Genomic DNA, 14,744 nt, shown 5'->3' on the forward strand with positions numbered 1-14,744 from the left:
TAAACTAGGAATAGTTAGTGGTATGGGTTTTGGCAGGAAAACTGTGAAGTCGCAGGGTAGTAATATGAGTACTAGGAGAACTAGTAATAGGCAAAATGAGGTGGATATTGGAAAGCCAGTGGCACTAATTGACAAGGACAGTAATAGGTTTAGTGGAATAACAGAAAGGAGCAGGAAGGATAGAGAGAGAGGAGGGTCTTTAAATATTTATTACACAAATAGTCGCAGTGCTAGGAATAAGATGGACGAGTTGAGACTAGTTGCTAGTGCAGGTAACATAGATATATTTGCCATTACTGAGACGTGGTTTAATTCAAAAAGTCGGGACATGCCTGCAGAATGTCACATTCAGGGTTTTAAATTGTTCCAAGTAGATAGATGTATCGGGAAGGGGGATGGCGTGGCATTGTATGTCCGAGATCGTTTGAACTGTTGCATAAAAACGGGTATTAAGTCTGAAGTAACACATACAGAGTCTGTTTGGATAGAATTTTCAGAGGGGCATGAAAAATTAATTTTAGGTGTGATATACCGTCCCCCAAATTTAGATAGGGACCAGGGGAGACTACTATGGGAGGAAATTGTTAGGGCCACAAGGCACGATAATGTAGTAATTCTAGGAGACTTTAACTTTAGTCATATTGATTGGAATTTCTTGACTGGGAATTTAGAATCATACGACTTCTTAGAAGTAGTTCAGGATTGTTTTTTGAAGCAGTTTGTGACAGAACCTACAAGGGGTAATAACCTGCTTGACTTAGTTCTGGCAAACAATGAATCCCTTGTTAATAATTTAGAAGTTTCAGAGGAACTGGGTGCTAGCGACCACAAATCAATTACATTTAGAATTGAATGGAAGTATGATAGTAGGGATAACTCAGTAACAGTCCCAGATTTTCGCTTAGCAGATTACGATGGGCTTAGAGAACACTTATCATCTGTTGACTGGGGTAACGAAGAGAGCTATCAATATGACAGTTTTCTGAGCACAATACATGCTGCTCAAAGAACGTTTATCCCTTACAAGGAAATTAGATCAAATAGAAATGACCCAAAATGGATGAATAATAGGCTGAAATATCTACTAGGGCATAAGAAAGGAATTTATAGGCGTATCAAAAGAGGCGAGGGTCATCTTATGAATCAGTATATTGACCTTAAGAGGGACATTAAAAAGGGGATAAGAAAAGCTAAAAGGGACTATGAAATTAAAGTTGCTAGGGATTCTAAAACTAACCCAAAAAGTTTTTTCCAGGTCTATAGAACAAAAGTCAGAGATAAGATAGGTCGCCTTAAAAATAACTATGGGCATCTTACTGACAAAGAGAATGAAATGTGCTCGATTTTAAATAATTATTTTCTCTCGGTTTTTACACAGGAAGACACTAATAATATTCCAGTAATTAATTTTTATAGTGGATCAGAAGAAGATAAATTATGTAACATCACAGTCACTAGTGAAATGGTTGTGAAGCAGATAGACCGACTGAAGCAAAATAAGTCACCGGGTCCTGATGAGGTTTTTTCAAGGGTTCTAAAGGAATGCAAAATGGAAGTCTGTGAACCATTAACTAATATTTTTAATTTATCTCTTCAAACAGGTGTAGTGTCTGATATGTGGAAGATGGCTAATGTAATTCCTATTTTTAAAACAGGGGACAAGTCGTTACCATCAAATTACCGCCCAATAAGCCTTACTTCAATTGTAGGCAAATTACTAGAGTCAATTATAGCTGAGATTATAAGCCATCTCGATAAGCATAGCTTGATTAATGATACTCAGCATGGATTCACAAGAGGCCGGTCTTGTCTAATTAATTTATTAACTTTCTTCAGTAAAGGTTTTGAGGCTGTTGACCACGATAAAGAATTTTATATTATTTACTTAGATTTTAGTAAGGCATTTGATAGTTCCGCACCAAAGACTGTTGAAGAAAGTAGCAGCTCATGGCATTGGGGGAAGGGTGCTCTCGTGGATCGAATCATGGCTCACAGACAGGAAGCAAAGAGTGTCCATAAATGGGGTTAAATCCGAGTGGGGATCAGTAACAAGTGGCGTTCCACAGGGATCAGTCTTGGGCCCGTTGTTGTTTATAATATATATCAATGATCTTGATGAAGGAATTACTAGTGATATGAGCAAATTCGCCGATGACACGAAGATAGGTAGGATAATTGATTCAAACGTAGATGTTAGGGAACTTCAGGAGGATTTAGACAAACTCTACTCTTGGTCAGAAAAGTAGCAGATGCAGTTCAGTGTAGATAAATGCAAGGTTCTGAAGCTCAGGAGTGTCCATAACCCTAGCACTTATAAGTTAAATAATGTAGAACTTAGCCATACAGATTGCGAAAAGGACTTGGGGGTTATGGTAAGCAGCAACCTTAAACCAAGACAGCAATGCCTAAGCGTACGTAATAAGGCAAATAGATTACTGGGATTTATATCAAGAAGTGTAAGCAACAGAAGTCCAGAGGTCATACTGCAGCTTTATACATCATTAGTAAGGCCTCACCTAGATTATGCAGCTCAATTCTGGTCTCCTTATTACAGAATGGACATAAATTCGTTAGAAAACATTCAGCGTAGGATGACTAAATTAATACATAGCATTAGAAATCTTCCTTATGAAGAAAGATTGAAGACTCTTAAGTTACATTCACTTGTTAGACGAAGAATGAGGGGAGACCTGATCGAAGTGTATAAGTGGAAGATAGGTATTAATAAAGGGGATATTAACAAGGACTTGAGGATATCTCTCCAAGAGAGAACCCGCAGTAATGGATTTAAATTAGATAAGTTTAGATTTAGAAAGGACATAGGAAAGTATTGGTTTGGAAATAGGGTAGTTGATGAGAGGAACAGTCTACCTAGTTGGGTTATTGAGGCTAGGACTTTGGGTAGTTTCAAATTTAGGTTGGATAAGTACATGAGTGGGAAGGGTTGGATTTGAGTGGGACTTGCACATCAGAGCTTGTTTCTTGGGTGGCATTGAGGGTTGGGTTGGTCAAATGCTTGTTGGTGGGATGAATTGTGGGGGACCTGCCTAGTGTGGGCCAACAGGCCTGCTGCAGTGTTCCTCCTTTCTTATGATCTTATGTTCTAAAAACCATTTGTCTCCATTCACTCCTATCAAACACGCTCACGCATGCTTGCTGGAAGTCCAAGCCCCTCTCACACAAAACCTCCTTTACCCCTTCCCTCCACCCTTTCCTAGGCCGACCCCTATCCCGTCTTCCCTCCACTACAGATTTATACACTCTCGAAGTCATTCTGTTTCGCTCCATTCTCTCTACATGTCCGAACTACCTCAACAACCCTTCCTCAGCCCTCTGGACAACAGTTTTGGCAATCCCACACCTCTTCCTAACTTTCAAACTATGAATTCTCTGCATTATATTCACATCACACATTGCCCTCAGACATAACATCTCCACCGCCTCCAGCCTTCTCCTCGCTGCAACATTCATCACCCATGCTTCACACCCATATAAGAGCTTACAAGGACAAAGTTCTTTGTCTCCACAGACTCCTAAGTGCACCTCTCACCCTTTTCCCCTCATCAGTTCTATGATTCACCTCATCTTTCATAGACCTATCTGCTGACACGACCACTCCCAAATATCTAAATACATTCACCTCCTCTATACTCTTTCTCTCCAATCTGGTATCCAATCTTTCGTCACTTAATCTTTTTGTTATCCTCAAAACCTTACTCTTTCCTATATTCACTTTTATTTTTTTTTATTTTACATACTCGACCAAATTCATCCACCAACCTCTGCAGCTTCTCTTCAGAATCTCCCAAAAGCACCGTGTCATTAGCAAAAAGCAACTGTGACAACTCCCACTTTGTTTTTGATTCTTTATCTTTTAACCACACACCTCTTGCCAAGACCCTCGCAGTCATGTCTCTTACAACCCCATGTATAAATATATTGAACAACCACGGTAACATCACACATATTTGTCTAAGGCCTACTTTTACTGAGAAATAATCTCCCTCTTTCCTACATACTCTAACCAGAGCCTCACTATCCTCGTAAAAACTCTTCACTGCTTTTAGTAACCTACCTCCTATACCATACACCTACAACATCTGCCACATTGCCCCCATATCCACCCTGTCATACGCCTTTTCCAAATCCATAAATGCCAAAAAACCTCTTTAGCCTTATCTAAATAATGTTCACAACTGTCAACACCTGGTCCACACACCCCCTACCTTTCATAAAGCCTCCTTGTTCATCTGTTATCCTACTATCCGTCTTACTCTTAATTCTTTCAATAACAACTCTACCATACACTTTACCAGGTATACTCAATAGACTTATTTCCCTATAATTTTTGCACTGTCTTTTGTCCCCTTTGCCTTTATACAAAGGAACTATGCATGCTCTCTGCCAATCCCTAGGTACCTTACCCTCATCCATACATTTATTAAATAATAGCATCAAAGTCTCCAAAACATATCCCCGCCTGCTTTTTAACATTTCTATCTTTATCCCATCAATCCCAGCTGCCTTACCCCCTTTCATTCTACCCGCTGCCTCATGAATTTCCCCCACACTCACAGCTGGCTCTTCCTCATTCCTACAAGATGTTATTCCTCCGTGCCCTAATTTGAATTATATACTGTATTCCTTTCATGTTTCAATAGAGAAGATTCAATTATGTTTCTTTCTATGACAGAACTGTTTGGTACAGTAATCTGGGCAGTATCTCACTCCACTAACGTGGTTAAAGATAGCATTCGACTCCTGCCCTGTCCTGACTGAGTATTTGTATTGGGCTATTCTGGTTTCCAGAAATTTACCTGTTTGACCAATATATGGGAGAGGACACTGAGTATATGGGACCTTGTAAACCCCACCAACTTTGTTGGAGGGTGTGCTTTTAATCAGCCTTTGTTTCAAAGTTCCTGGTTTTTGAAAGCAAGGTTTATATAGCTGTTTAGTAGAGTCTGTTGTACACAATCTTAAACAACAATGCTATACAAAATCACAGGATTGCTCATTATGCCACGTTGTCTCATGATGGTTTGGTGACACTCAACCTGTGTCTACGCACCAAAACTACATGTTACGCCAGTTTAGCTATTACTGTACCTTACAATGACATAAGATTACGGGATAACATAGGAAAGGGGTTAAAGGGTATTAGAAGTAGAAATTTGGATCACTAAAATATTATCTAAATGGTATAGAACATTCCCAAATAAGTCACATTAACCGACACCGAGAAGGATAATAGACAATATTTAGGAAGAGAGACTTCTGAGTACCCCTGGGAACACTCCAGTACCCCAGAGGAGGACATTTAAACGGACAAAGAGCACATTCTATTACTTTCTGTTATTGATTAAAAAGGTTACACAGCATAATAACAATCCATGTATATACAGTATCCAATGAGAAAAGTATTTTCTCAAGTCACATGACCTGTTCTAAGCTGCTAGAAAAAGCTTGGGGCTGGCTGTTATATCTTCTAATTTCATAACTGAATCTCAAAACCCCTCCTATCCCATATGGCGAGTAGGGGGATGGTGGCGGCTTGGGGTTGGCACCAACCATTGCCCACATTTTGAGAGGCTGCGGCCAGTGACACCCGCACTTAGCTAATCTGAGAAAAGATTCCCCTCCTTCTATTGTTGCCTTGCAAAACTGCATAGCTCCTGATGATGCACTGAGAAGTGCGAAAGTACTTGAGCTAAAGATTTCCACCCCCATGGATTGTCTTGCATATATATATATATATATATATATATATATATATATATATATATATATATATATATATATATATATATATATATATATATATATATAAGTCCCACACCACCTGGGAGTGAGTTTCATGGGTGAGTGAAGTTATACGCAGATTATTGTATGTGAGGCAGAAGTTGACGTGTAAGTGTATGCGGCGAAGTAAATGTCATACAATGTATGGCGTGGGATGTGAGGTAGTGGAGCCGAGTGCTGCATGATGCTAGTGTAGGCCCTCCACCACGTCAGTGCCACCAGGCATCAGAGGTGCTGTTAGAGAGGAGTGGCAATAGGTAGTGGCACTAAGCATCATAGCTGGAACTAGGTAGCATAAGACTTTTTTATTAATCAAAATTAGAAACAGCAGTATGCTGCTGACCTGTTCTTTACATGAGAGGGAAGAAGGGGCTGTGAGGGAGGGAGGGAGGGAGGATTATTGTGGGGATGGGAGGGGATGGTTGGAAATGCCTCTCACCAAGAAAGATAGATTGAGGAATATTTTTAATAAAATTGAGGTAGGAAAAGTTAGGTTGTGGAGAGTGTGTGTGTGTTCGTGTGAGCTCAGCAAGTTTGCCTATAAATACGACACTATAGGTCATATATCTTGGACAAGATCCTTGCAGGAGGAACAAATATATAATATATGGCGTCAGCTTGGGTAGGGAGGGCTGAGGCAGCCTGAATATTTCAGTCATGAGGTCCTCGAGGCTTCCCCACGTGAAGGACCCAGCACCTGCAGGGAAGAGCTGAGGCGAGACTAGCAGAGTGCAAGAAAGCTAGTGTGAATCACTGGCGGTGAAGCTGCGAGAAGTTGGAAGAAATGATAATGGAAGAGCGGGAAGAGGAGGTAATGGGAGAGCGGGGAGAAGAGGTAATGGGAGAGCGGGGAGAAGAGGTAATGGGAGAGCGGGGAGAAGAGGTAATGGGAGAGCGGGGACAAGAGGTAATGGGAGAGCGGGGACAAGAGGTAATGGGAGAGCGGGGACAAGAGGTAATGGGAGAGCGGGGACAAGAGGTAATGGGAGAGCGGGGACAAGAGGCAATGGGAGAGCGGGGACAAGAGGTAATGGGAGAGCGGGGACAAGAGGTAATGGGAGAGCGGGGACAAGAGGTAATGGGAGAGCGGGGACAAGAGGTAATGGGAGAGCGGGGACAAGAGGTAATGGGAGAGCGGGGACAAGAGGTAATGAGAGAGCGGGGATTAGAGGTAATGGTAGAGCAGAACAGGTAATGGGAGAGCGAGGAAAATATGTAACTGAATAGCGAGAAGTGATGGAATATTGGGCAGGGAGGGAGTAAGGAAAGAAGTTTGTGAAGGAGGGGAGGGTACCAGCAACCGGAAGGGTGCACTACAACTGATGGTGCACAAGCTAGTAGTGATGGGAACAATGGTAATGGTGAGGGAGGTTGGAACGATCACCATGAGGATGAAGAATGACTACGGGTTAGGTTGCTAACTAGTAAGGATAGTGAGAAAAACTTGGTAAGTCCGAGGAATTTGTGTTAGGGAAATAGTGGGGTAATTAGTTTCGATCCAGGGAAGGAGAAGTTAAATTACTTGGATCGAGAACCCGTCACGCATAAGAATAGATGTTTTAACGGAAGCAGGTGTAGTGTTGTGGTAGTGAGGAAGTTGATGTGGGCGTCAACCAGGTGTGTGAACCTGTGACACTTCCATCACTGTTCACTACCACGTGTGTGAACCTCAGTGACGCCTGCATCACTGTTCACAACCACAGTGACTCCTGCATCGCTGTTCGCTACCACGTGTGTGAACCTCAGTGACTCCTGCATCACTGTTCACTACCACAGTGACTCCTGCATCACTATTCACTACCACAGTGACTCCTGCATCACTATTCACTACCACAGTGACTCCTGCATCACTATTCACTACCATGTTTGTGAACCTCAGTGACACCTGCATCACTGTTCACTACCACGTGTGTGAACCTCAGTGACGCCTGCATCACTGTTCACTACCACGTGTGTGAACCTCAGTGACGCCTGCATCACTGTTCACTACCACGTGTGTGAACCTCAGTGACGCCTGCATCACTGTTCACTACCACGTGTGTGAACCTCAGTGACGCCTGCATCACTGTTCACTACCACGTGTGTGAACCTCAGTGACGCCTGCATCACTGTTCACTACCACAGTGACTCCTGCATCACTGTTCACTACCACAGTGACTCCTGCATCACTGTTCACTACCATGTTTGTGAACCTAGGTGAACTAATAGCCTGTAAGTGATGGTTCGTTTGCAAGCTGAGTGGTTGTACTGATTGGCTGATTAGTCCTCGTCTGTAGCAGTCAGGGTCGCAGTCCCAGGGTTAAGGTTCCCGTGGGGACCCGTGGGGACCCGTGGGGACCCGTGGGGACCCGTGGGGACCCGTGGGAACTCGTGGTGAGGCAGTAGCTGTGTCGTAATCTCTCCTTCCCCAAGATTCTTGTTTGCATCTACCACCGTCACAACACAGTTACTGTACGTCCGTCACAACAGTTACTATACAACCGTCACAACACAATTACTGTACCACCGTTACAACACAGTTACTGTACCACCGTCACAACACAATTGGTGTACGTCCGTCACAAGTTACTGTACAACCGTCACAGTACAGTTACTGTACCACTGTCACAGTACAGTTACTGTACCACCGTTACAACAGTTACTGTACGTCCGTCACAGTTACTGTACGTCCGTCACAGTTACTGTACAACCGCCACAACACAATTACTGTACTAACGTCACAACAGTTATTGTACTACCGTCACAGTTACTGTACCGCCGTCACAGTTACTGTACTACCGTCATAGTTACTGTACTACCGTCACAGTTACTGTACCGCCGTCACAGTTACTGTACTACCGTCATAGTTACTGTACTACCGTCACAGTTACTGTACAGCCGTCACAGTTACTGTACTACCGTCACAGTTACTGTACTACCGTCACAGTTACTGTACTACCGTCACAGTTACTGTACCGCCGTCACAGTTACTGCACCACCGTAACAACTGTGATCTATTGTTCATTCTGAAAGTACTTTTCCTGCCCAGCTTCACAAAATCTTTCACCGCGCGCTCAGGGACTAAATAATAACCCTTGTACTACCTGGGAAGAAGGGCGAGTGTAGATCTCGCTTTTCTGGTGTTTACCTCCTTCTTGACTGCAATTAATTTACTCAATCCTGCGAATTACATTTTTCTCTTAATTGATTAACGGGAGTATTGATATTTTATTGATTAACGGGAGTATTGATATTTTATTGATTAACGGGAGTATTGATATTTTATTGATTAACGGGAGTACCGGTATTTTATTAACAGTAGTAATGATATTTTATTAACGGGAGTATTGATATATTGATTAACGGGAGTATTAATATATTGATTAACGGGAGTATTAATATATTGATTAACGGGAGTCTAGGGCAGATGTAGACGTTAGCCATATTTCCTTACACCTATTGTCCTTGTTCATCTAGTTACTAGATGAACAAGTAAGTAGGTACCTGGGTGTTAGGCGACTGTTGTGAGTGGCATCTTTGCGAGTAAGGTCCGAGGACCCCCCCACCCCATCCCCCAGTGGAAATAAACCACGCTGATTTTCTTGTTATCCTGCGTTGATTAACTGTAAGATTGGGTGGATGCTGACTGGATCCAGAACCCTGTGTACTTGCCAGTGTTGTGAGTTCCTCTGTTTGTAACCTAATGTATCACTGTGGGTTTGTCTTAATCTGAAGTACTTACGTTACCTTCAAATAATCTTCACACTTGTCATTCGTGGTTTTCTCTTGTTACCTCTCGTATGTGTATACTCTCGTATGTGTATACTCTCGTATGTGTATACTCTCGTATGTGTATACTCTCGTATGTGTATACTCTCGTATGTGTATACTTTCGTATCATACACATTCAGGACACTTGGAGAAGGTAAAGAAACGAGAAATACAGTTAATATATGTAATATAATACATGACACATCTTTGTCGGTCTGCTGTGCTGGTCTCCATTAAAGCTGTTGCTCAAAGTTGTTTACAAGGAGAATGTTTTCCTCAGTCAGGTGAAGAAAAGACACAAACGTTCAGTACTGTATGTACATGGCGTGGCAGTGATGTGTTGGTAGTACCTACTGAGGAAGACCTGGGATAGAATCCAACACGGTTGTTCAAAGGTAATAGAGACGTGTGCAGTGTTAGGACATTTGTTAAGGAAACGTTTACCCACGAGTGAATTCTTCATGGGGACTAAAGAAGTCACTTTTGGCGAAACGTTTCCTTAATAAATTTTTTAATCGCTGAATACGTGTCTTTTACCCCCAACTTTCTGTATCACCACAGTAATGCCACAAATATTCAAAGAACTATTAAATAGTAGTGTCGGTCCAGTTGTTTCCAGTGTTGATTTAATAAGCCAATGTTGGCGTGTACTGAGATAAGCCATTGTTGCCAGGTGTTGAGACAAACCTGTGTTGACGTGTTTCCTCCCGTGCAGGCGGGCGCACCTACGGACGTGCCTGGAGACGCTGAAGGAGATGGTGCCGCTGGGTCCTGACGGCTCCAGACACACTACGCTGGGTCTCCTCACCAGGGCCAAGCACTTCATCAAGGTGAGTGAGTGGTTCCTCCAGCGTCTGGTCTACGAGAACCATTATACCTCTGCTGGTGATTCCTGTCTCCAAGTGAAGCTTTCTCTGCACCTTGAAGGATAACTCACAGCATCCTGCATTTCTTGATGAAAGTTTTGAATTAATAATAATATTAGACATTATAGAGGACTATACAAAGAAAGACTTGAATTAATATATTATATTCACAGGTCCTTGATAATGTGACAAATCACGAGAGCGCTTGGAAGTTCACTATTTTTTCACAGTGGTTGTTTTGCATATCGTGATATCACATATTTACTATGATCTTATTGCACTATACACTTTTTAATCAGTATTTTAAGGATCAGAGTATTCTTGACGTTAGTGTTCAGGCGACTCCAGGCCTTATGACCCTTCTGTAGTCAGTATGTACAAGACACGAAAGATTTTATACGTGCCATGGTCTATGTGATGCGGTGACCCGCTCTCTCCAACATTAGGTCATTAAACTGAGGTCTCGTGCTGGCTCACCAGTCCCAGCTGGGAAAAGATTAGCTTAATTAGCAGTGTAAGTTAAGTAGATAGGTTCTGTACCTGAGACGCTAATCTGGTCCTTATTTTGAGTATTTAACGTTCTAGGACCCAACCTTCCCTCCCTTTATACCTGGTTCTTAACCTTGTAGCTCTTCCCACACCTGTAGCTCTTCCCACACACCTGTAGCTTTCTCCACACACAAACCTGAAGCTCTTCCTACACACCTGAAGCTCTTCCCACACACCTGTAGTTCTCTCCATACACACCTGTAGCTCTCTCCATACACACCTGTAGTTCTCTCCACACACACCTGTAGTTCTCTCCACATACGTCTATAGCTCTTTCCACACCCTTTAGCTCTCTGCACACACCTGTAGCTCTCTCCACACCTGAAGCTCTCTCCACACACCTATAACTTTTCCCACACATGTAGCTCTCCACGCACCCGTAGTTCTCTCCACACACCCGTAGTTCTCTCCACACACCTGTAGCTCTCTCCATACACTTGCATCTTTCTCCACACACCTGTAGCTTTTCCTTTCCTCTGTGGCTCTGCACACACCTGTAGCTTTTCCTTTCCTCTGTGGCTCTGCACACACCTGTAGCTTTTCCTTTCCTCTGTGGCTCTGCACACACCTGTAGCTTTTCCTTTCCTCTGTGGCTCTGCACACACCTGTAGCTATCACATCTGTAAAAATATAAACATTGTCTTATATAAAAAATAATTTATGTAATTAAAAAATATCTTTCTCTAATTGAGCACACTTTGATAGTAATTATTAATGACAGTAATGTGTCAACGTAGCTGATCTATAAGTGACCTTTATCGCACACACCTGTAGCTCTTTACACACTCGTGGCCAGCATGACTGCACTCTGGAACAACTAAAGGTAGCAGCAACAGCCTGGTTGATCAGTCACCAGTGAAGCCTGGCCTCAGATTGAGATCTAAAAGTCGAAGAACTCTGTAAACTAGTCAGGGGCATGGCACAAGTAGGTCTGTCTGACTAATTCTTATTCTTCTTACTCTTTCTCTTCTGACATTCCTTTCCTTCCTTTCACACCTTTCTCTCTCACTATGTTCCCTTCCCTTTCCTCCTTTCCCCTGACTGGCAGCACTGTGCTAGTCACCCCTCCCTGACGAGGTCAGCCACCTAGCTACCTTAGGGAGACTCATCCCTCGGCCTCAAATGTCAGGTAATCTCTCAACGGATTTAAACGAATTACGTCAGGGGTCCACAGAGAACACATAGCTTCGGACCTAAAGTTTTACCACTCTGATGCGTGTGTTTTTTGAAGCCAGATAATTTACATTCACATATGCTTGTTGGGTACCTTCGTGTTATTGTTCTGGGAAGAGAAAACATAAAGAAATACCACCAGTATGACACCGACCATCCGGATTATCAGTTCTTGGCTGTAATCTGTTCGTTAAAGATATAACTATGAAAAAGACAGAGAAGCTGTACTCAGGTTAAATACGATCAGGATACAACAAGGTAGAACTATACAGCATTGTTCATCTCGAACTTGGTTTTGACAGTAATATAAATATATCGTGCAGAATTAGTAAAATTGGTCAATTACAAAACTCATTTAAATTTAAGTCATTCTAAAATTTTCTCCTATACGTTTAAAGAAGTATTTTCTCATTTGTGTTAATGTAAAAATTAATAATTTTGTACCAAAAGCACCTTAGAAAACTTGCTTAACCTTGTTATAATTTAGTCTAAATCCATCTAAATCTACTTAGATAAGTTTACAATAATTTAGTAATAAACACAATGAAATATATTTTTTATGTAAAGTAAAAGGACACAAGTGTAACTAATGTGACATTTTATTGTGGCAACGTTTCGCTCTCCAGGAGCTTTGTCAAGCCGATACTTTACATATTGTCGGTAATTCTACCAACATTATTATATTTTTTTAGTTAGGTTCAGAATGATTTTTGCGAAATTATTTCATAAACAAATTTTCGCTTGCCTTATTCGGCAAGAAGAGCGTTGCTATTTAAGCCAAATTCAAAAGTTTTATATGTATATATATATATATATATATATATATATATATATATATATATATATATATATATATATATATATATTATTTATATTTATATTTATATATATGATGGGGTCCACCTCTGGTATAAATTGTAGGACCCATAGCCTCGGAGAAGTGGATAAAAAGGCTTCAAGGAAGAATATTTGGATTTCTTCCTGGACTGGGGACCCTCATCCTCAAAGAAGACAATAAACGTACCTCGGGGAAAAATCAAGGTTCTCCCCGGAGCTGTTTGAATATTTTCTTCTCCTACCACCCCCTATATTTTATATTCTATGAGAAATTTTATTAATAGACAGAATACCTACCACTCCCTATATTTTATATTCTCTGGGAAATTTTATTAATAGACAGAATACATTTACAGAAAACACAAACATAAATACATTGGTACAATATATCAAACTTTATGAATTTCCTCCAGCTCCTCCGAAGCCAGACGTGATCCAAGTATGCAGCAAGCATTTCCCCTCTGGATGGCCACGCTGAGGTGCTGGAACTTATATTGGTCGTCTTGCGCATCGCCACAAATACACATTTATTCCGTGTGAATTGGGGCAGCAAGGCGCAGAGCCATTGCAATACGGAGGGTCTTAGGGTCGAGGCATGTTCCCATTGCCGAAATGGGAACTCTTTCGAGGAAGTCCCAGGAGTGAGGTGCGCTCACAGCTTGGAGACGGACAGTTTCCCTGTCTGATGTTACAGCCCTAAGCATGTTTGCAAGCACCTTTTCAGCGATGGGGGTCATCCCAACTTGACTGTAGGACAGTGGTGTACTAGGTTTCGGTGCTGGAGCAGCAAGAGTCTCCCATTCAGTGATGGCACTGGCGTAGCTAGGGTCCTGTATTCCTGCTGAGTCACTGAGGTTGTCTGGAAGAAGTTGTTTTATTAAACTCATTTGATGCTTTGGAAGAGGATAGGAAAGCTGGTAGGGCAATCTGGGGAGGATTTACGTACTCCCAGCCTCCCCCCCCCCCCAAGCCTGACTGGAAGTGAGGCTTGCAACCACTGTCCATCTTCTAGGGAAAGATACAATACACACTCTAGCATGGTCTGAAGAAGAGTCACATTCCTTGAGTTTCGGACTGCTGAAGGCTGGGGAGCATCTCAGGAAGTAGGTAAGTTTTGGGACTGACAGGTACCTGATGAGTACGGTAGAAGGCATCATGTGTATCGATGTCTTTCATCCCGCCTTCCATCGTCCTGAGGGCTGAGATTTTTTTTTCTAGGATCAGATCGATGGCACCGGGCCCAAGAGGAGCACCAAGGATAGTGCTGTTGGCTGGATGAAACTATATCACGTTCCTGACTTTAGGATATATATATATATATATATATATATATATATATATATATATATATATATATATATATATATATATATATATATATATATATATATATATATATATATATAATTAATCTCCTAAAGTCAGGAACGTGATATAGTTATATATGAGGAGCAAGTCTTAATGGTTTAATTATTGTTGGTGAGGGTGGTGATGGATCAGGGTCTCGTGGACCTGTTTGCCACAGTATACATGTTAAAGCAACGACTCAGGAAGCATCTTTATAACAATGTACAACCGTCCAACTCTCACAATTGTTATGAAATGAAATATTTAGTTTAATAGTTATTTTTTACCAGCTCTTGTGGACCTGTACTGATAATATATTTCTGGCTTCATTTATCCCTAAATATATCCAGTGGTCGTTTCTGTGTATAGCGGAGAGTATTGATTTTGTGTTGTGGTGTGACAAATGTTAGGTTAGATCTT

At 41.7% G+C, this 14,744-nt stretch overlaps 1 protein-coding gene and 1 long non-coding RNA gene across 4 annotated transcripts in view; one reads left to right on the forward strand and one right to left on the reverse strand.

Moving 5' to 3' along the window:
* Positions 1 to 14,744, forward strand: part of LOC128689061 (max-interacting protein 1-like) — a 1,113,127-nt gene that overhangs the window by 985,134 nt on the left and 113,249 nt on the right. For all 3 annotated transcript variants that reach the window (XM_070087111.1, XM_070087114.1, XM_070087112.1), the window contains one exon: positions 10,268 to 10,382. In XM_070087111.1, coding sequence (XP_069943212.1) covers positions 10,268 to 10,382 — 115 coding nt within the window. The remainder of the gene's footprint in view (positions 1 to 10,267; positions 10,383 to 14,744) is intronic.
* LOC128689060 (uncharacterized) overlaps positions 10,396 to 14,744 on the reverse strand; it is a 150,691-nt gene continuing 146,342 nt past the window's right edge. Inside the window, exons 3-4 of the long non-coding RNA XR_011392249.1 lie at positions 11,425 to 11,587; positions 10,396 to 10,904 (exon numbers count right to left, since the gene is read on the reverse strand). This is a non-coding gene — a long non-coding RNA (uncharacterized lncRNA). The remainder of the gene's footprint in view (positions 10,905 to 11,424; positions 11,588 to 14,744) is intronic.

Source organism: Cherax quadricarinatus, chromosome 21 (assembly GCF_038502225.1).
Source record: "Cherax quadricarinatus isolate ZL_2023a chromosome 21, ASM3850222v1, whole genome shotgun sequence".
In the NCBI taxonomy this organism is placed as follows: Eukaryota; Metazoa; Arthropoda; class Malacostraca; order Decapoda; family Parastacidae; genus Cherax; species Cherax quadricarinatus.